The following is a 21,610-nucleotide window of genomic DNA, read 5'->3' as shown; positions in this document are numbered from 1 at the left end:
AGGAGGGCAACTCAAAACAGAACAGGGAGGAAGAGCATGAGAAGAAGATTACCAGGAAACAAGGAAGAGAGGTGGGAGGGAATGGGAGGGAGAAGGGGAATTGCAGGGAAGATGGTAGGAGACCCTCATGGTTACACAAAATACATATATGATGGTGTGAGGGGGAAGGGAAGAAAAAAAAGGAGAGATAAGTGTCACAGAAGAATGGGTAGAGAGAGGTGATGGGAGGGGAGGGGAGGGGAGGGGAGGGGGGGATAGGGAGGGCAGCAGAATACAACTGACACTAGGATTGCTGTATGTATACACATGGATGTATAACCAATGTGATCCTGCAATCTGTACACGTGGAAAAATGAGAATTCATACCCTATTTGAATCAAATGTATGATATGTCAAGATCATTGTATTGTTATGAGCAACTAATAAAAAAAAAAATCGGTGGGTGCCAGAGCTGGGATGTGACCACGCAGCCTGGTTTCAGAGCTGCATTTTAACAGCTGAGTCCCTTTAAGCACTGCTGGGCAGTGGAGCTACTTCAGTTTACCCTGATTCCTCTACTCCTAGTAGTTCCAAACAGCATCTTCCTGGAAGGCTGCTCGCTGTACAGGAAATAGCCCTGTTTCCAAGCCCAAATGGTGGAAATTACCTACCCAGGCCCATAAATATCTGTGCTTGTTATTCAAAATGGAAAGCTTTCTTGAGATAATAAAATCATTTCCCTTAAAAAAATAACAAGATTTCTGTGCTCCTCGAGAATAAGGAACAAACACTAAATTAATTCTGACTGTTTAATACATTAAGAGTTGGTAAAGAAAAGCAATATCCTGTGAATTATTACTTTTTTTATCTTGTCAGTATATCCTAACTTTACACACAAATGATGTTTCTACGCTAAGGTCCTACTCCAGTTTAGTGGAAAAATTATTCTAATTTTAGTTTTTAGTATTATTTTATTGCCTTTCAAAAATGTCTTAAACTTTTTATTAATGAGATAAGGCTATGTACTGATTTTAATTATTTGCAAAACATGAAGGCTGATTGTAATCACACAGGGCCTCTCCTGCTTCAGCATTTACCTAGCTGCCTTCCACTTCATTGTACCTCCAGGGTTTACAAACTGCCAGTCCTCCGGAAGGTCTAAAGAAGTCCTTAATTAACAGTTTTCACTGGGCATTTCACTGAGTTTAGCCACAGTTTCCCCAATTCCATAGGTGCCTTCTTATGGATGTGGTACCTGCAGGGCAGTGAAGCCACTTCAGTTACCCTGCTTCTCCTACCCCTGGCTTTCTTCCCCCTGAAAAAGGACACTCCAGCTATTATGGTGGCTGTGTTCTGTGCTGATTCCTCAGAAACCCATGAGTCCTCATCCCCTGCCCTGCATTATCATATTCATCAAGTTCTGGTACTTATCTGTATCATCTTTAATAGATCCATTTTTCAGATAGCAAAACCAACCAGGCTTTGTAGCTCACACCTGTAATTCCAACTACTCAGTGAAATGGAAGTTTTTAGTTAGATGGCTTTATAAAAATCGCACAGAAAATTCATATTGGATAAGAGGAGACTCTCCCACGAGGCCTTTGTGGCCCAGTAAAGGCAGCACCATGTGAGAGAAAGCAAGCACGAAAAGGCATTCTGGCACTTGGATTCTGAGCCCCTGCTCTGAGAGTGGACAGATGGGGTGAGCCTTAGTTTCTTCTGCTGCTGAGATAAAGTGATAATACCCAGTGGGGGTGGGGAGATCTAGTACACATCGTGACAGCATCATCCTTTAGGTCTCACGCTGAATGTTACTTCCCTGGCCCCAAAGACCAGATGCTAAATTGCTATCAAAAACACTTAACCCCTTTAGACTTTTCCTTCTTAGCTCCTATCCCAGTCATAATCACATGGTTATCTATCAATTACTGGCTTTAACATCCGTCTCCTCCAAGAGACTATGAGCATCTTGGAGGAGGTGGCCAGCAACCTCACTCATTATCTATCTTATGCAGTGGGTTCCCAGACTGAGTGCCCAGTCACTACTGAAAGAATGGGAGAAGGCAGGAACAAATGGCTATGGGTGGGCTTTATAAGCCAATAAACACTACTCAAGATGGGAAGGATTAATAACATATTTACTAAGCATTTGCCCCTACTAGACACATAATTTTGCACATTATATCTATTTTTTGCATAATCTAATGAAAAATTCATCATTTAAGTAGCATTATTATCCCAATCTTATGAATGAAGAAATTATGGCTTAGGTTAACTACCTCATCTAAAATAATATTGCCATACTAATGCAAGATTTTTTGGGTTTTTTAATTTTTGTTTTTGTTTTTTGCATTCTTTATAACAACACATATACACTAACATAAAAATTAATCCCATTCACACTCTGGCCTTTGGGGCCAGCTTCAGTTGTGATTTGCTTGTTAGATAATAGACGGAAGTGTTAAGCATGACCCCTCAGTGATTAGGGTGGAAAATTCCACAGGTTTTTCTGGTTAAGCTCCAAAAACCCTGCAAACTTAAATGACTATAATAATTAGAACATTGTATCTTGAGACAAAAATGAATGTTTATTTTTTTAAAAGGCAATTAGAGACTAGCCCCTCAGGTTTTACAATCTAACTACAAAGACACTATTCCTCAGTAAAAGAGCAAAATAATTAACAGTAACATTTCTGACCTATACCAACTTCATTTCCCACAAACTCAAGAAAATGAAATGCCTACGGCATGACTTTAATCTAATCTTGATTTTTAACCTTATTTTATGCATATTGATATCAGCTCTTAAAAGAGCTCCTTTTAGAATTCAAAAGGTATGCATTTCTGCTTGTAGTTTTCTTTTATTAAGATTTTACTCATTATAGGAACTTTGTCTCATCTACTTTTTCCTTGAGAAACCAGAGATCTAAATTACCTTTACTTGTAGGTTTTAATTAAGGCCCCATTCCCGTAAATACATAGCATAATGCATGTTTATACAGATAATTATGACAATTAACTTGATCATAAACAGAATTATTTAGTGAAACAAGAATTGGTAGATTAATTGTAATAACAAACTTAAAGAGGTTTGTTAAGAGATCCTGAATAGTGGAGTTTTAATATACCCTGTTTTCTGGGGGGGGGGAAATATACCAAAATGTAAAATAAATAAACATTTTTTTCATAAATATAATCACATATGTGTGTGTGTACATTTGTATGCCTAAGTGTGTAAAAGTTTTAGAAATCGTTTTTTAAAAATTTTTTTGTAGTTGTAGGTGGACAGAATGCCCTTATTTTGTTAATTTTTATGTGGTGCTGAGGATCGAACCCAGTGCCTCACATGTACTAGGCAAGCACTTTGCCATTCAGCCACAGCCACAGCCCAGTAGTTTTAAATTTAAATACACTATGGTAGACTATTCTTTAAAGCAATCCTAGAATAGATCCTTTTGTAAAACAATAAAAATAATATCTTCCAAAAAATAATTTTCTGTGATTTAGAGGTTTATAGCATACTGGGTTTGGCTGAATCTTTAAAAGTCACTGGGTGTCTACTGCTAAGCAAAAGGTTTCTCTATGAAATTGAAGATATTTTGGAGTTATTTTATTAATAATTATGATGAGTTAACATTATAGCTAGAACTATGTTGTATGATTGCTAAACTTCTCCCTCCTCCCCAAATCCTCTGTGTAATCTGGCATAGTACTCATAATGCTGGTGAGATCTGTCCATTATCTACCATGTGCTAAGCTGAGCTCAACACATGGGGTACCAAAGAAATAAGCTTTCACTCAAAGAACTTAAACTGATTGGGAGGAACCTGCGTTTAGACAAACATGAAGAAACTCAAGAGAACTTTCCTTGTAAAACATTTGACCAGAAAGACCCAAAGCTGAATAGCCCCCAGGATTGGGAGTGGGAGAAGGCCCCTGTGCAGGTGTGGGATTCCCCTGTAGACCCTCACCACATCCCATACAGCCCTTCTGTACCCTCAGTGGCCATTCCTTTCTGGGAAAATCCATATTAAAGGACACAATACATAATCCAGAACTTGTTGTACTTGGCCATAAAAAATACAAATGGTGTCTATAATAGATGTTGCCAAATGGACTGGAATTCAACTACCATTTCTATTATCAATCCTAAGAAATGAACAGTGTTATGTTGATTCAAGTGGATATTTATAAATGACCAGGAAAAAAATATAAACGCATGTATGTCCCGGTTGGTTTGGCAACATTTAAGATCTTTCCCATGTGACACGAATGGCCATCTTATGGTGCCTGGCACTGCTGCTGAGAGCCTTGTCATACAGATGAACTGTGACCCTCCTCCATGATCCTCACATCCTCGAGTTGCCCTGTCCTGTACAGTACTCCTTCTTGACAAACACATAAAAGCCCCAGGTGAGTTTTGCCCAAGATGAAATTCTAATTGTAGTTAGAAATATTTGAGTCATTTAATCCAACTTCCCTTCTGACTCATTTAATGATTCATTTTGCACAGCAAGGATCGATTACCATAGGTGCCCACTCTGGGTCAAGCACTGGGAGAGGCATTTGAAGTTCAAGATGACATAAGCCACCACATTTATGTCTAACAAAGCTCACATTAATTAGGGAATGCCACAGATGTGGGAAAGTGCAGCGCTCCCAAGTTGTATGAGGGCAAGCTATCGGAAGCGCCTCTATTGGGGGAACTTACAGGAAGATCGAAGAGAAAGAAGAGCCTTCTAGCCACCAGGACCCGCATGTACTGATGCTCTGGCAGCCAGTGGAGAGAGCAGAAAATGAGGGGTGTAAGGTATGAAGATGTGGGAGAACAGGTGTCTACAGGTGATATGAAGGGCTTTCCTCTCAGTCCTAGGAGCAGCAGGGGAGTCACTGAAAGCCTTGGTGAAGGAAAGGAAATGACAGACTTACATTTGTATAAGACCACCTTGGCCCACACCAGTAATCCCAGTGGCTCAGGAGGCTGAAGCAGGAGGATCGCAAGTTCAAAGCCAGCCTCGGCAACTTAGAGAGATGCTCAGCAACTCAGTGAGACCCTGTCTCTAAATATAAAAAGGGCTGGGGACGTGGCTCAGTGGTTCAGCGCCCCTGAATTCAATCCCAAGTATCAAAACAAAAAGCAAAAACCACCTCTCTAGCTGCATTTTGGAGAAAGAATGGAACAAGACAGCAAAGCAGACATAGCAAGTCACTTGCTACGCTGTGTGGCCATCCAGGAGAGGAAGGATGACACTTGAATGGCAGTGCTGGTGGAGACAAGGAAACAGGGACATGACATGGAGAGGGTGCAGGAAGGTGTCTAAGCCTAGGCCTTGTCGCTCAATGTGGATGGATGGGTGGATGGATGGTTGATTCACTAGGTCAGGTCTTCTGTTTAAAATATCTCCGAGACATCAGAGAAGAGCTGATCAAGAAAACTACCGAATACAAGCAGTGGAGTACAGAAGAGAGAATCAGGCTGGAGATACAAATTAAGGAGTCATTGGACATCGGAATCTGCCTCCCAGAGTCCAGATTTCTGCTTGGACACCTTCAAAATGACAAAAAGAAAAGCCTACCACCTCAACAGTCAGATGTGCTTTAATGAGAGAAAGATGTTCCTTATGTTGGGCTAAAAGTAAATTCTACACATTAGTCTTGATTCCATCCTTTAGACAAGGAGAACCTCTCTTCTACCCAACAGGGCATCAGGAACTTGAAGAAAACTGGTACCACTTCAATGTACATCTCAGACCTTCTGTCCAGCAAAAACTCTTTCAGTTCAACTTGATGATCTCGCCCCTGCCCATATGGTCAGCTTCATTATAAGCACAGAAACAGATCCCAGAAAACACCCACACATCCACACACATAACGTCCATGCAGACCTAGATATCTGGAGCTTTCTAAGTACGGGATGGTTCACAAACCCGTGTGCCTTTTCTTGGGCCACTGCAAGGGAGTGGATTTTAATTCCACTGTCACATGTAAAACGACGGTTCTACAGCAGGCCACTGAGACCACCGAGCAGGTTCTGGGGTACAGGTTGGACAGGAAGTACTGTGGCAGCACACATTCACCAGGCAGTACCAGGGACACACGGCATTGTACACTTGGACAGGAGCTCCTCTACATATCCAGATCAGAGGCCAATGTGGACTTCCCCAGGGCCACCGTTGGAATATTCTAGTTGGTCCTGTCTTGCAGGTGGAACCTTGCAAAGTTTCCACATAGGGACAGCGTTTCAAGGGCCATTACCCTCACCTGCTGGTAGTCAGAGGACACTAACTACGTTCGCAAACAACCCCTCGATCTAGTCCAGTCCCATGTTCCTTGGGTGGCCTTGCACATGATCATTCAGAGATCTGGGCTTCTTTCATCTAGTGGCGCCTCCGGGGGCCTTAAAGTCCTTCACAGTATCTTTTGTATTCTGGCAAGACATGAAGGAGGAGAGCACCCAGAGATCATGTAGGAGGTTTATGGGATCAGCCGATGGTTTACACTTATCATATTCCATCAGCCAACTGCAGTCCCAGCTCATCTAATGGCAGAGAAGGCTCAGAGATGTCCGTTTGCTGTGTGCCCAAAAGGAAAGGCAGCATGATTCGGTGAACACACCTGCCCTAACCTGGAGTGACCCCAGTGTGCTGTCTTCCTAAAAGCTCCAAGGATCCCCTGTTGCCTACCAAATCTAAGATGGGCTCTTGGCATTTCAAGGCTGTTTTTCAGCATGACTCTAGCCTGTCCTTCCAGCTAAACTGGTGGCTCTACTCCCAAGCGCACCCACCCTTCCCCTCCCCCATTCTTTACTCAGGCACTTTCCTCTACTTAGGGCTCCTTACATGTCTTGTTTTTAAAACTGAATCAGTTACTCAAGGTCCACTGAAGAGGTGACTCCTTCGTCCCCACTGCTCTGTGAACATTGACTTGTGCCGTCACCCTCCTCCAGATTCCCGGAGGGCAAGTGATGTCTTCTCTATTTTGTGTCACTGACAACCTCTGGGAAATGCCTAAGAGAGCACCCAATTAACCATCTATTTAGTTGAATTGAATAATTTTATTTAAACTACTTCCTTAAGGAGAAAATAAGGTGTATTTTTAGTAGCTTTTCTTTTCTGCAGAAAATGCTTATAGCAGTGGTTCTCAGTTGATGGTGAGTATAAAAATTACTTGAGGGACCTTGTTAAAAGTATTGTATAAACTTGATAGAGCGGATGCAGTAACTGCATTTTTAATAAGTGCTGAAGGGAGTCGGGTGCAGTGGCACACACCTGTAATCCCAGTGTCTAGGGAGGCTGAGGTAGGAGGATTGCAAGTCTGAGGCCAGCCTGGGCAACTTAGTAAGACCCCATCTCAAAATAAGAAAATCAAAAGGGCAGAATGCTCTGGGCTCAATTGCAGACCACAAGGGAAGGAAAGAAAGAAATATAAATGCTACAGAGAGAAGAGATGAGTCAGATCACAGAGCACCAGACTGTGCTTGCCCAAGTATTGGAAGGTGGCGTTTGTCATTACGCCCATTAATGGACCATTACTAATTTCCTCTAACAAACAGATCAGTTCATCAACAGAGCGACAGGCAGCGTGAGGAGCTGTAAGAGTCAAGATGTGTGTCACATCGCCTTTGGATCCCGAGTTCTTGGACCACCTCCACTCTCTGGCAGAAGGAATAACTTGAGGCTCTCCACAGAGGTAGGAGCACATTCCCAGCATAAGTGGCCCAGGAAGGGAACAGGAGGAAGGGGGGACAGAGGATTACAGACAAATACATAGGAGCACGTTCTTTCAAAAAAAGGAGTTGGATCTTGACCAGACACTATAGTGAATAGAGTCTCAAATCTTTTTAGTTTCCTCCAAAATTCCACCATACTCAGTGACTCCTAATTCAACTCCTACCTGCTGAAGATGGAGATAGCAAATGAGCACATTTCAGTTCACGTGTCCCAGAGACCTGCGGGTCTTCTATTTGATGTGAGGTTATTTTTCTCCTTCCATTTCTAATTCTCTACAATGACTTCCCCTTCCACCACTTTTTAACCTCATCTCCTCCAGTTTTCCCTCACTATTTATCCCATTTTTTTTCCTTTGTAGATTCTATGGGAAACAAGTATAATTCCTATAGTTTTCAAATGTGCAAATCAATTCTTCTTCCTTACAGACAGTAAGATCCGTTGGGTCCAAAAATAGCCGATCCTGCCAGCAGCCCACTACAGAGAAGTGTGTTAAGAGTGCAGAAATGTCAACCTTGCTGATATCTGAGGCTGAGGAACAAGGAGATAAAGAAAATATTCGCCAAATAAAGCAGACCGCACCTATTCATGGTAAGAAGGAGTGAAAGCTAGTGGAAATAGTGAGAAATGGTAAGATAAATCAGAAGTTATATTTGTAACTAGACATGACTAGAGAATTACCATTTAGGAATGAAAAAGGTGGTGGCTACTGAAATGTATTTAGAATTCTTATGTATATATTGTCATTCTATAGACTCCAATTTTTCAAATTGCTAAAGTACCCTGTGTTTTTGCTTTATGATAGTGATTACAGAAATAAAATAGCACCCCCTCATCTCTACAGTTTGGAAACTCCATGTACATTTTAAGTTTTCTTGGATTAATTTCTTTTTAAAAAAAAAAAAATTTTTAATTGTAGATGGACACAATACCTTTATTTATTTATTTTTATGTGGTCAAACTCAGTGCCTCACATGTGCTAGGCAAATGCTCTACCACTGAGCTACACCCCCAGCCCTTAATTTCATCTTTTAATTAATCTTTTCCACTGGTAAAGGGCTCTTGATTTTCTCTCACTGATACCAAAACAGCCGGTGAGTGAAGAAAGCGCCTTGTCCCATTTTACAGACTGAGTTCAAGGTAAAGTGGTTCAGTTTGTAATCACCAGAAAGCATTGAGACCAGAATCCAAGATTTACAACTCCCTGTCACCCCTTAGCGAGAGTTGAAAAGAGGGCATTTGATTTCATTTTACTTGATTTGGAAACGAATGATCACTATTACAGACAGTATCCCCCATGGAATATCAAGCTGATATAAAGAAATTAATGACATGCATGTACAGTCCTGGCTCTACCACTGTCTGAGGCTGTAATTGTTTCTTCCACCCTCTGAGCCTCAGTTTCCTTGTCTTTAAAATGGGGATACCATTACCCCTAGTGTGTAGAGAACAGATGAGGCGGGGCACCTAAGATAGCAGGGAACAGTTTTATTTGGCTGCAGCCAGGTTCAGGGGGCACAGCTTTCACTGTAATCAATTAATCCCCTGAATCCCGAGTTCAGATAGTTTCAGAACTTTATACCCAGCATGTAAGGGTAGGGGCCCAGAAGTTCACAGACTGCAGAAGTTCACATAAAAGCAGTTTTTTCTTTCACTGTTCTGGGCAAGTTAACCCTTCAAGGACAACACCTGAGAAGGGGAGAGCTTCTTTGCCCCTTTCTTTCCGCCCCCTGCCAGCTGTTACCATGGAGCCCAGTTGGTAACTTTTCTTATCTTAGAAATGTAGACATCTCTGTGAAGCCCAGCTCCAGGCCAGAGGCCTCGTTAAAGGATCTGCCTTTTTTAAATCACATTTTGCATTTGCAAACACACTTCTACAAACTACTGTACTGAACAAATGTTTCTGAAAAATTAGGAAAAGGGGTGTTGAGCACCGGGAATGCTGATCTCTTCCAGGCCAGTGGCCAAGTAAAACAGAGCAACAGAAAAATAGGAAGTTTACCTACATTGAACTCTTTCGTAGAGACTCTTTTTCTGTTAGTCCTAAAATCAATATGGTCCAAATTTCTGGGAAAGCTTAGTTAAGACTTTCTGTGGAGGAGGGGGTGCCACTACAATAGCTCTAGTAATAAATAACAGCAGCTTCAAAGGAATATTTTGAGGATTCAATGAGAAAGCCCAGTTAGGTGTATCATATTGTACCAAGAAAGGAAACATTTGGTAAATAATAAGTGCTGCTATGAATATAATTATTAAAGAATTAAATTATACTTAAGAAGCCTTCTCCAGGTTTGACCTCAGTTCTCCAGGGTTCTTTTGGAAAATATTCTCTAAGCTTGTGTTGAAATATATACTCATTTATATATTATATACATTATATATATATATATATATATATAAAGGAAGAATTATTTTTCCTGTATTGGCTGTCAATTTCATTTTTTTTCATATTTCTTATATAGCATGTTGCACGATTAACATCAATCAAATTGCTTGTAGCTCTTCTATAAATGTTATCTTTCACGAATAAAATGTATCAGTCATTTTGAAAGCCTGAAACAATCCTAATATTGGAATAGAACCAAATACCTATTTTCTACTGCAGGAATAAGCTGTGTTTTTGACGGAGCTTCACACTATGTCAAAATGATACATGAATATTCTCATTACAGTGATAATTATATTTACTGAATTATTTCAAGTGATATAGCACTTTATGTCCTGGCTTTTGTTCTTTGATATGAAAATGTACCAGCCAATCTACCTATTATGCATCCACATCCCCCTCAAGAAGCATCAGCAGATAAGAATAATAACAGAAGAAGATTTCGGTTAAAAAGCACCAGCAGAGAAAGGACAGAGACACCCAGTGGTATGGCACTATTTCAATACTATCTTAGATCTGTATATTATTCAGGGCAATGGAATCTCTCCGCAGGTTGTAAATTTCAAAGGATTATGAACCAATTCATTTAAAATATAAATGTCTGTTCTGCAGGGATTATGAAAATCAAATTTTCTGCAAAAGAATTGCTCTAGAGCCCTAACAGAGATTTGCTGGATTAAATAGACAACCACAGAAATAAAGAACTGCCTGCATGTGCTCTCAAAGGCTGAATAAGCTCAAATTGTTGTTTTTTAAAAATGGCCTACATGTGATAGTTGAAGTTCCTGCCTGCAGACTTTCCTAAAATTGAACTTTATTATAATTCTTCAGATTTTTGTGTATGTCTTTTCTTTTTAAATTGGGCTCTTTTCAGATTGCTTGCTATGCTTGTGGTCTCTCCCTCTGGATTCTTGGCCATATGATATAATGTAGGTTAAAATTTAAACTCTTTGCAACCAGTTAAGCATGAGATGGTTTTACAGTTATTCCTTTAAATGCCAGATTTGAGGCATGTAGGTGTAGGTTGGTATATACACATATTATTGTATCCTGAATCCAGCCCAAAGGCTACCATGTATGCTGTGTTAGCAAATGTGTCAAAACCATGAAGGGTGGGTTGCAATTCAGCCTGCGAGGTTTCCTGTTATTTTTATAAAAGAGTAAATAGAAAAACTATGCTGCAATAATACCTGTTATCTATTTTCTTAAACAGCTAAAGAAAAAAGCTAGATTTAAAAGAGTCACATTTAGTAGGAATTATAATTTTAAAAAAGCACTCTATCTTATGTGGAACCCAAGAAAAAAATATAAGCCCCTTTAAAAATTATATGGGTTTTGGAATTCTTTTTATCACATATCATAAAACTTAAATCTAAAATGTCCCTGTGCAAATATCAAAGAATTTTAAGGTGAACAGCTACAAAAATGCAGCTGAGTTCATCTTAAAACATTCTGCTAAAAAAAAAAAAAGACCTGCATATATCTACATTGTGACCTCTCATTGTCTTTGAAAATAATCAAATGGAAAATGATACCCAATTAATACCATTCTTTAAAAACTATTCTTTATAAATATCAAAAGCAATAACAGAGTGGAAAATATTTATTCCAATAAAGGCTATTCAGGAAATATCATAAATGAAGATGAAGGAACAACTGTCCTCACCACCATTCAGCAAAGAGCAGAGACGTTGAACCCCAGCACCCCAGGACCTCCGTCTCCTGACCAAGCAGGTGTGTCTTTACTGTTAAAAATTATAATTCTGCCAAATAGTTAGATCCTAGTCATTTTGAAAAGCTGTGATGTAGCCATTTGCTAGAAATTTGTGATTTTTTGTAAATCTCCTTTTTTAACCTCTCTTTTCTGTCCAATTTTAATGGATGACAAGAGTCTTTTATTTATGAATGGGTTGTTCCATTCATAATGAAACTTTAAAACTATGAAGTATTCCCAAGACAACGTGGCCCTCCCCATAGACCCTCTGTTGTTTCTTTTCTCCACCCTCTTTATAAACGGAGATGGCTGGAGCAGAGAGCACTGAGCCCTCCACCTATCTTGCCTAGCAGGTGTGTGCTCCTTTTACAAAAGCAAATTGTTTTTGAGCAAGGGAAAAAGGAAAATAAATGAAAATTGTTTGTAGTTTGTCAGTCTTATTTATGCAATGTTGAAACCTTCATTAAAATGTTAGGCGCAATTAGTGTCTCCAGCATAAATCTGACTGTGTAGAAAAACTAATTAGATGTTTAGGTGATCATTCTTGCATTTATCTTGTTTGCTGCAATATTGTGATTACACAGTAATTTACATATTTTCCTAAGAAAACACACCAAATTATTCATTACAATTGATATGGAAATACTTGAGGTAAAAATACAAATTCCAAAAAAGCATGCGGTAGTGAGATAATTAGAGTTGGTGTGGTATAAAACACTCCTTCTACTTTGACTTTTTGACAGTTAAAAATGTTTGGCAACAGGTCATATAAATTGTTAAATTGCATCATGAAGATTCCCAACAGGATCTTTTCCTCCAATTTCCTTAACATATGCATTATATAACACAACACATTCATTTTTGTAACCTTTTCTAGCATTTCTAGAGCCCCTACTATGTTCACAATTCACCTACTATGTGCCTAGCACTACACAAAAGGTTTGCTGTCCAAAATGGTGTTCCCAGTGTACTTGTTCTGACAACTATCCACAGCTACACTGACTCAGGAGCATCTACACCCCTGGGAAGGTGGTCAGGTGTGTGTTCAGCCTGCCACTGGCCATATACCTACACTCTGTCCCTGAAACCATGAAAGCCTTGTTCCCAACAGACTGTCTCTAAGACTTTGTCTATTTATCACCCTTTATATAGGCAAATCATGTTGCAGAAAGGTAGCCTCAGGTTAAGAGACAATTTTCAAAGGGTTTGATAAAAATATGTCTCAGTGGTAGCATACAGTATTTTTAAAGAAAACAAATAATGTGCAAAAAGATTTTCATGTCAAAACATTGTGTCCTAAAACTAAACATACAGGTATATTTCATGGAACAGAATTCACCACTCAGATTAACAGTATGTCTTTGGGTTTACTATTACTGAAAAGTCTACTCGTTTTAGTCTGCAAATGGCTCTATCTTCAGTCCATAGAATGGAGACAGATGTCAACCTCTGTCTAATTTTCTCTCTTCCATGATCTGTAATCATAACAATAACCAGATATTTTGTTTAAAGAAGCTTGTTAAGGGTGGTATACTGTCTTCCTGTAGTTAAAGGGAGATATTAGTAACTCAAACCCTTTCAGAGTTGGGAGATTTTCCTCCTTTGGAATGTCAAATTAATGAGGTTGTGCTATAGAGAACTTGCTGCCAGACAGGTGATAATTATTTCAGACTTACAAATTTCCTGGCCAGTGTTTCCACTCGGATGCAGAGAAAGTGCAAATGAGTTGCCTGTAGCTATAGACACTGATCTATGGATTAAATGTTTAGCAAGTTCCAAGATGGTGGATAAATTGCCTTCCTTGGCTTCTGCCTTCTTTGATAAATCACTTGTTTCAACAACAAGAAATCGTAACCCAACTAAGCTACCTAAAATATCACTTTTATGGAACACTACTCTAATTTTTTGTCATCTTTCCCAAATGTCAGATGAATGGATATTTCCTGAAAATGATGATCACATTTCCCATTTGGCATCTGGCAGCCAGTCCCTCCTGGATGACTCCTGCACTTCACACCTGTGCCTAGAAGCCAACAAGGACAGTGAACGTGACCCTCAGGCAGAGGAGACCCAGATCCTTCCAAAGGACATTTTCACTTTCTCATCTAGACCACGATCAGCACCTCACGGGAAGACACAGAATCTGTCCCCAGAGGAATGCCTGTTCACTTTGGATCTAAAAGAAGATAACAGTGGGAGAAGGAAAGACACCCAATCGGAGGATGATTTCTATGATGGTGACAGCAGCGAAGAGGTACACTGCTTGATGAGTAAAACAGTCATAAAACACAGTAGTTCCATTAGCTCTGATAAGCACTAGCACTAGTTGAAATGGGGGAAATCAACTGCTATTTATAAACATGCAGCAGATTGCTATGTCAGTCAAGGGTGGCATTAGGTTGTTATGGTAACTCTAAATTGCTGCCTTTTTATTATTAACTGCCAATATCATCTGTAATTATGGGATATAGTTATTGGCTTGTTAGGCTTTTTTTCTTTTTCATTTTAATCTTTTTCCCACAGTATGAGAAACAATATACAATTTAGTTATAAGATGGAAAGACCCGTGAAACACTGAGAACACATCCTTCTGGATCTCTGGGGATATTTTTTGCATCGCAGTCGCTAGGCATTCTGAACGGATGGTTTTCTGACTTTCTTACTCCCCTGCCGTCTTTTCACCTTAGACCCATTAGGACTCATTATTTTCCATATGGCCTCAGAATTTCAAGAACTGTGCCAATTAAAGTTGAGACAATGAATCATGAATTAGTGCTGGGACTTGCCTTAACAGGAGGTTTTCTGTTTGGAATTATGTAGACTCTAAATATAAGTTAGTCAATTCATAAAGAAAAAGTTTTCTTAAAACTTGTTGAAAAATCATACTGAATATAGTTGGGAAACATTTGTTTAAAACCTAATACATTATGATAACGTTTCCTCCATATGAAATGAATTTATATGTGAGATTTTTTTTTAGCTTTCTTCTCAACAATAGCCATTCGTATTTGCTGGCGGAAAAATTATTTTAAAGGCAGAAAACAGTCAAGTTAAGGATTAATGAAAATATACACATCACTTAATATATAAATTATAGAAATAATTAGAAAATTTTTATGTATGCTTACAAAACTCCTTTTTAGTAACTATAATTGATTAAGAAACCTATTTGTCAGTGGGATATAGATGCAGTCCACAGATCCTAGCCTCAGAGCCAGTTGAGAATAATGGTGGGATTGTTTAGGCAATAATTATGGGGTTTTGTAACTTTTAATGAGTTCCTTCAGCAAAATACACGGAGGATACTTTGTTCACACTATGCTTGCTTCTGACTGTAATGAAACAATTAGTCACGCCAAACTGTAAATCTACCACAAACCCATTATACATAAATTCTGCATTTGATGCTGGCATTTTAAATGTTTCTGTTGAATATATTTTTCCTTTCACCCTTAAAAATATTAAGCTGTAAAAACGGTAAAATGGACATTTGTCTTTAGCATCTAGTAGTGTCCCCGCCCCAGCCACCAATGCTTCTGCAGGATGAGTTGGCTCATCTCATCAGTTCATACAGCTCATTTTCTTAAGGGGACCCAGTTTGTTCCCTTTCCAGGGGCACACAGCTGTCATCTCTCTTACCTGACACAAAAGACTTACTCTAATGGTGGAAATTCATAGCAGGTGGGAAAGGTGGTTCCTTGGGAGACCAGGAGGGAAGCATGATTGGGGAACTTCCCTTTAAATAATACCACACAAGGAACTTACCCCTTCCATCTATGTGAAGGATAAGCTTTGAGAAGCAACAGACCTTCAGGAGAAAATGAACATTTCAATTTTTTTTTTATTTTTTTTTTAGTTGTCAATGGACCTTTATTTATTTTTATTTATTTACATGCAGCACTGAGAATCCAACCCAGTGCCTCACACATACTAAGCAAGTGCTCTACCACTGAGCCACAGCCCCAATTTAATACCACTTTCCATACTGTCTTGCTACTTGTAACATCCTTTAATGTTTATTATGTGTTTATTACCAACTACGTGAAACTGAAAAAAAATTTGTTGTGCACCACCCAAGCTCTCGCTGGCATAGTGGTCTCCTCACCCCGTGCTGGGCCTGCTACTGTGACCAGTGTGATGGGTTAGTGTAATTTAAGTTGCTAATAATTCACATCTGAGATCTTGGTGTGAGTGTGGTTGGAGTCTGTGGCAGGCCCATCTCGTGCTGGCATCAGCCTCGCCCACCTTCACTTGGAGCCTCCTGAGTGGCAGCCTGGAAGGTCAAAAGCCTCGCCATGCTGTCAAGCTTTGGGATTTGCTGTTAAGAGAGAATACCAAGGTGCAAACCAAGATACAGAAATACTGCCAGGTGTGGTTGCGCACACCTGTAATCTCAACAGCTGGGGAGGCTGAGGCAGGAGGATCGTGAGTTCAAAGCCAACCTCAGCAATTTAGTAAGGCCTTAAGCTACTCAGGGAGACCCCGTCTCTAAATAAAATATTAAAAAGGGCTGCGGATGTGGCTCGGTGTTTAAGCACTTCTGGTTCATTCCCCAGTACCAAAAAAAAAGAATAAAGAATAAAACCTCAGTTTAAAAAAAAAAAAGATACAGAAATACAACAAACAAAATATGTGGGACTATATTGGAACAAGTTCTAGAATTTGTAATGGTCCCTTCTTTAACAAATGGGTTTTCTTCTTCCTTTGTTGTTGATTGTTTTTCCTTCTGTTTTTAGCCATTATTTTTCCTGTAGGATAACTTCTCCTATTTATTAATTGTATAAATCAAGAAAAATTGGATTATCTATTTGGAATGTTTATTTACATAAAATCTTTGAAGAAAAAATCAATTTAGTTAATTAAAGAATCCTTACCATTAGTTCTATTATTTTAGAATGTTATATCCTTAGAGTAACATAATTATAGTTAAGGAAAAACCAATGTTATGTTACAAATAACAGTGGGCACACAGGTAATAATTACATTACTTACCATGCTTGAAGCTTACAACTTATAATTAAAAAACTTTATTTGATATTAGACCAGTGAGTATTTTTAAAGGGAAATTGGGTATATTCAGTGGCACATAAAATAGATATAATCAAATGATTATTATGATAGAAGAAAAGTACACATTCAATAGTAAAGGCTAATCACAATAAACTTTCAGTGACTGAAATTCAGTGATTTGTAATTTAAGTTGCTAATAATTCACATCTGAGATCTTAGTGTGAGATATCTCAAGGCTACCAGTGCCTTGGGGGGGGGGGGTCCTACGTATGAATTTTTTGCATATGCTCATCTTACTCTTTGCTTCGTGTATATTTTATTCCCTATACTTCCATATATACTAATATGCCAGGTATTCAATTAATTTTGAAGTTGCACTCTTATTTGAAAAGCACACAAGCTGGGGTAGTGGCTCAGTGGGTGCATTTGCCTAGCATGTGGCACTGGGTTGCATTCTCAGCACCGCATATAAATAAATAAATATAAATAAGTAAATAAAGGTCCATTGACAACTAAAAAATATTAATAAAAAAAGAAAAGCACATCATTGAAATATATTTCGTGGTGAGCTCTATAATCAAAACTAATGTGTAAAATGAGTTATCTTAGAAAATTCATTAAAACAGAGTACCTTCCACGCTCCGGCAGAATCTGGAAGAAATGAAAACGTGTTATTATTATTCTTTCCATGTTGTAGTTTATGTCATTATTCCCAGCATAGCTTCTCTCATATACACCTGGTTTACAACTTCAAATAATTAGCTTTACATTAATATTTCATTACTCCCCCAATTTAATTTTTCTTTAGAAATATAGTACTGTCACTTTTTCCCCAGTACTCTGGCTGTGTGTCTCAAGCTGCGAGGCCTTGCAATTGGTCTTGTGAAAACAGCTCAGATGGGAATATCTGGGCCCTCTAAATTACCTATATTTGGACATGAATTATGTGACCTGACTATGATCCTGTTCAGATAAGCTAGGAAGATTCCACATCTTTGCATCGAGCTGCATGAACGCCTACAGAGGCCAACCCTGCAAACAATAGATTAAACTGCCCATGAGCAGTCCCTTCTCCCAACTTTCCTGTTGCTTTCAAGATATTTTTGTCATAAAATAGTGTACCTATTTTGTTTTATGATTTTTCATGATAGAATATATTTCTGGATTAGACTTTTAAGCCATTCCCCTCTATATATTTGACTAATGATTTTGAGTTGCTCTCTTACACAGACCTATTCGTACACAATGGGAAAGAATATGTAGTCCACATGTGGCTGCCTATATTTCTATGTGTCTTTAAAAAAAAAAAAATCTGGGCAGGGGAGGTACCAGGGATTAAACCCAGGGGCACTTAATCCCTGAGCCACATCCCCACCCTTTTTTTAATTATTATTTTTATTTATTTATTTATTTATATATCTATATATTTATTTATTTATTTATTGAGACAAGATCTAAGTTGCCTAGGGCATCCCTAAGTCTGCTGAGGCTAGCTTTGAATTTAGGATCCTCCTGCTCACTCAACCTCCCAGGCACTGGGATTACAGGTGTATGCATCAGCTGGAAAAACTTTAAATGCCCATTTATATAGTGGATAAAAATGGAAGGGCTCTTTTTAATATGTTGCCCTCAGATTTTAACCCTGTATTTTATGAATTACAACATAACATGCTCTCTAGAACTACCAGGCAAATTTAATATTTATTCTGTAAGAGCAATCTTTTTAGGTGTTCACATCAACAAGTCTTCATTTTTGCCTCCTGAAGCTCTTCTCTGTAAAGGTCAGCAGCCTCTTGGCCCCATGACTTGGCTGTACACTGTTATAGGCAGGTGACAAAGGTTACAAAACATTGCATAGAACCTAACATTCTACTATTTTTGCAAAAAGATCAACATCTTGCAGGTAAATATTTGATTGTGGATAAGATTTTTGTAAGAAATCTTTTATTTATTTTTATTTTTTTGTAAGAAATCTTTTAAAGTGTTCTCAGTTAAAAGAGCTTAAAATTTAGCTTATTGAAAAATATGATTTGTCAACAAATCACTGACAACATAAGTATATCCACATTATATCTGCTCATTAGTGCTATCATCCAACCAGTAGGTGCTGTTAGTTCACACATGAAAAGTAAAAAACTTGTAGCTCAATCTCAATTACAAATTCAAAAGCGTGTTGGGAAATTGCAAATGTGTTTTGTTACAGAACTTTTAAGAATGCTACCCAAGATTTTTTTTTTCATGGCAGACTGAATTTAAAACTCAATTGAAAAATATAAATAAATATCCACTTTTACAAAGGCTAAAATAGAGCTCTATCCTGACTCATTCAACATTAAAGTCGTGCTACAAAGAGCCTCAGTCCCATCTGCTCCAAGTAGGTGGCCCTCCAGAGTCATTAAAATTACCTTTTCAAAATTACAACTCAGCAAGAGCAATCCATTTTGTGCATCCAGAAATTATTGTCCAAATGCCCATCTGCATGTCCTTTTAAGAAGCCTAGTTCAACAGAGGAAGCGCAGGCTCCTTGGGGAAATCATCCTCCTCTTCAGTGTACATATGCTCTGCTACAGTTAATCAGGCAAATTCTATTGATGTTCCTGGCACCAGAGCGTGATTGAATATTTGACAAACAAATGTTTCTGCACCCAGAAGATGATCTGTTCAAGAGATCTGGGACTTTTAAATATATATATTAACTTAAATCAAAAGCATTTGGTATTTGTTCTTCTGAGAAACAGATGAGCAGATGATTGGAATGCAAAAATGGCATGGCAACTTCTATGCTACTCTGACAAATTATATTCAATTGCTGTGCAGGTTTTCAGTAGCTAAATGATAAACCAAAGGGAAAGAAATGGTTGTTTTCAATCAGATCATAGGAAGCTAACTTCTCAGGCATGTAACAAATGCATATCAGTTATACAGAAAGACTTAATTCAAAAACATGATGAGCCCAAATGAATTACATATGTGAAATCAATAAACAACATCTACATCTTTATAAAAGGGACAAAAGGCATCACTAAAGAGAAGAATAGGGTGTTACCAGTGCCCCACTTGTAGCAAACACCATATTTTATTTTCATTTCCTCTCTAAATGAAACGCTGATCCAACTCCAATCAAAATAAATTAATTAAATCTTGCCTTGCTCAATCATGCTCTGTTCAAATCTGGGATAAACCAGAATTAGTGGTCCCAGGGCAGCCAAGATAAACAAGTCTTTGTACCTGTCCAGATTCCCTGGATATATATTCCTTTCCATATATTTTAAATAGCCTGGAAATGTATTTCCATGGAAATAAGCTCACCAGGGTGTACAGCTAAGTCCACTCTTTCTCAGTGGATCTCCAAGCTGGGATGAACCTTAAGAACAATGTGAGACCAGTGCCCACCTGCATCTCATGAATATTTCCATGGACAGCACTACTCAAGCCAAGCAAAGAGAAGTGTCTTACACCAAGTAAACTCCTGGAAGGAATAAAAGACTGTGTACTCTGCTGTACCACAGTAGGAGAAAAAGACTTCTTACCAAATGAACTGATTTTTTAAAGTATTTTTTTAGTTGTAAATGAACACACAGTATCTTTATTTTTCTTATTTGGTACTAAGGATCAAACCCAGTGCTTCATACCTGCAAGGCAAGTGCTACAACTGAGCTACAGCCCCAGCCCAAATGAACTGATTTTTATGGGTTTTCTAATGATATACTTAACATCTGGCTTCTTACATGGTCCTCTAAATTTCTGTAAGAGTATATAAGGAACTCTTTAACTACCTTCTGTGTTATGGTAGTATTACTTATGTTGGTGTCCTCTCTGCCATTAGACTTTTAAAATTTTTAACTGATCATGAAAATATAGAAATTGTACATATGAATCAGGTATCATGTGATGTTCTGGTACATATATGCATATTTCCTGGTTAAAATCAGATTAAATATTATCTCCTTAAACTGCCATCATTTCTTTATGGAGAAAACCTTTCTTCTAGCTCTTTGAGAAGTACAGCATTATTACTATCATCTAGAGTCACCCTATGGTGCAACAACATGCCAACACTTCTTGCTTCTAACTGTACCTTAGTACCACTGCACTGTGCATGTCCTTCTGCCCTGTGACTCTCCTGTAGTACCTACAAAGTGCCATACACATAGCAGGAGCCTAATAAATATTTATTGAATTAATGTTCATTGCAGAAGTTCCTACTAGGCTCTGCCTATGTCATCTACAAAATACATATACATGTTTTTTTCATGTGAAAATATATTATAAATGAATGAGGAGAGGGTCTTTGATCATAGAAGTCCTACTGCCAGTTGCATATGACAGTTACAATCAAACAATACTGTTTGAATTGAAGAAGAGACAGCACTGTCTAGCAGCCAAACCAAATTTAAAAAACAAAAAAACCCTCTCCTCTAGTTCTACCAATGTATAGTCCTAGAATTAAAGCTTAAGGGATGTTTGCTACATTTTCTGTTTACTTTCTTCTGTAGACAAGATTAAACTTTGTTTCTTTTTGTATATCCGTGGGAAAAAAAAAATGTAAGAGCCACCACTCCATTTGCTAGTGATGCAGAGCACTGGGCCTGTTTCTGGTCTCGCTGGCACCCTGTCCGGTTTCCCACCTGAAGGCAGGGCTCTTCAACCATATGAACATCCTCAGGGAGCCCCAGCAGCTGAGGCCAGCAGGGACTGTTCTAGGGACAGAAGTATTCTCACCCACTCACCATCTTTTCTTTATCCTACCTGGGACTCTAAAAAATAAATTTCTCCAATGTCTATGGCATGGAC

At 38.6% G+C, this 21,610-nt stretch overlaps 1 protein-coding gene across 3 annotated transcripts in view; it reads left to right on the top strand.

The window, feature by feature from the left end:
- Positions 1-21,610, top strand: part of Cfap20dc (CFAP20 domain containing) — a 224,492-nt gene that overhangs the window by 121,814 nt on the left and 81,068 nt on the right. For 2 of the 3 annotated variants that reach the window (XM_071609232.1, XM_071609231.1), the window contains 5 exons: positions 7,532-7,668; positions 8,135-8,297; positions 10,462-10,578; positions 11,710-11,826; positions 13,735-14,060. In XM_071609232.1, coding sequence (XP_071465333.1) covers positions 7,532-7,668; positions 8,135-8,297; positions 10,462-10,578; positions 11,710-11,826; positions 13,735-14,060 — 860 coding nt within the window. The remainder of the gene's footprint in view (positions 1-7,531; positions 7,669-8,134; positions 8,298-10,461; positions 10,579-11,709; positions 11,827-13,734; positions 14,061-21,610) is intronic. The other variant, XM_071609235.1, reaches the window with a different exon arrangement.

The sequence above is a fragment of the Marmota flaviventris genome, chromosome 1 (genome assembly GCF_047511675.1).
Source record: "Marmota flaviventris isolate mMarFla1 chromosome 1, mMarFla1.hap1, whole genome shotgun sequence".
Classification (NCBI taxonomy): Eukaryota; Metazoa; Chordata; class Mammalia; order Rodentia; family Sciuridae; genus Marmota; species Marmota flaviventris.
This window is presented reverse-complemented; position numbering and strand designations above follow the sequence as displayed.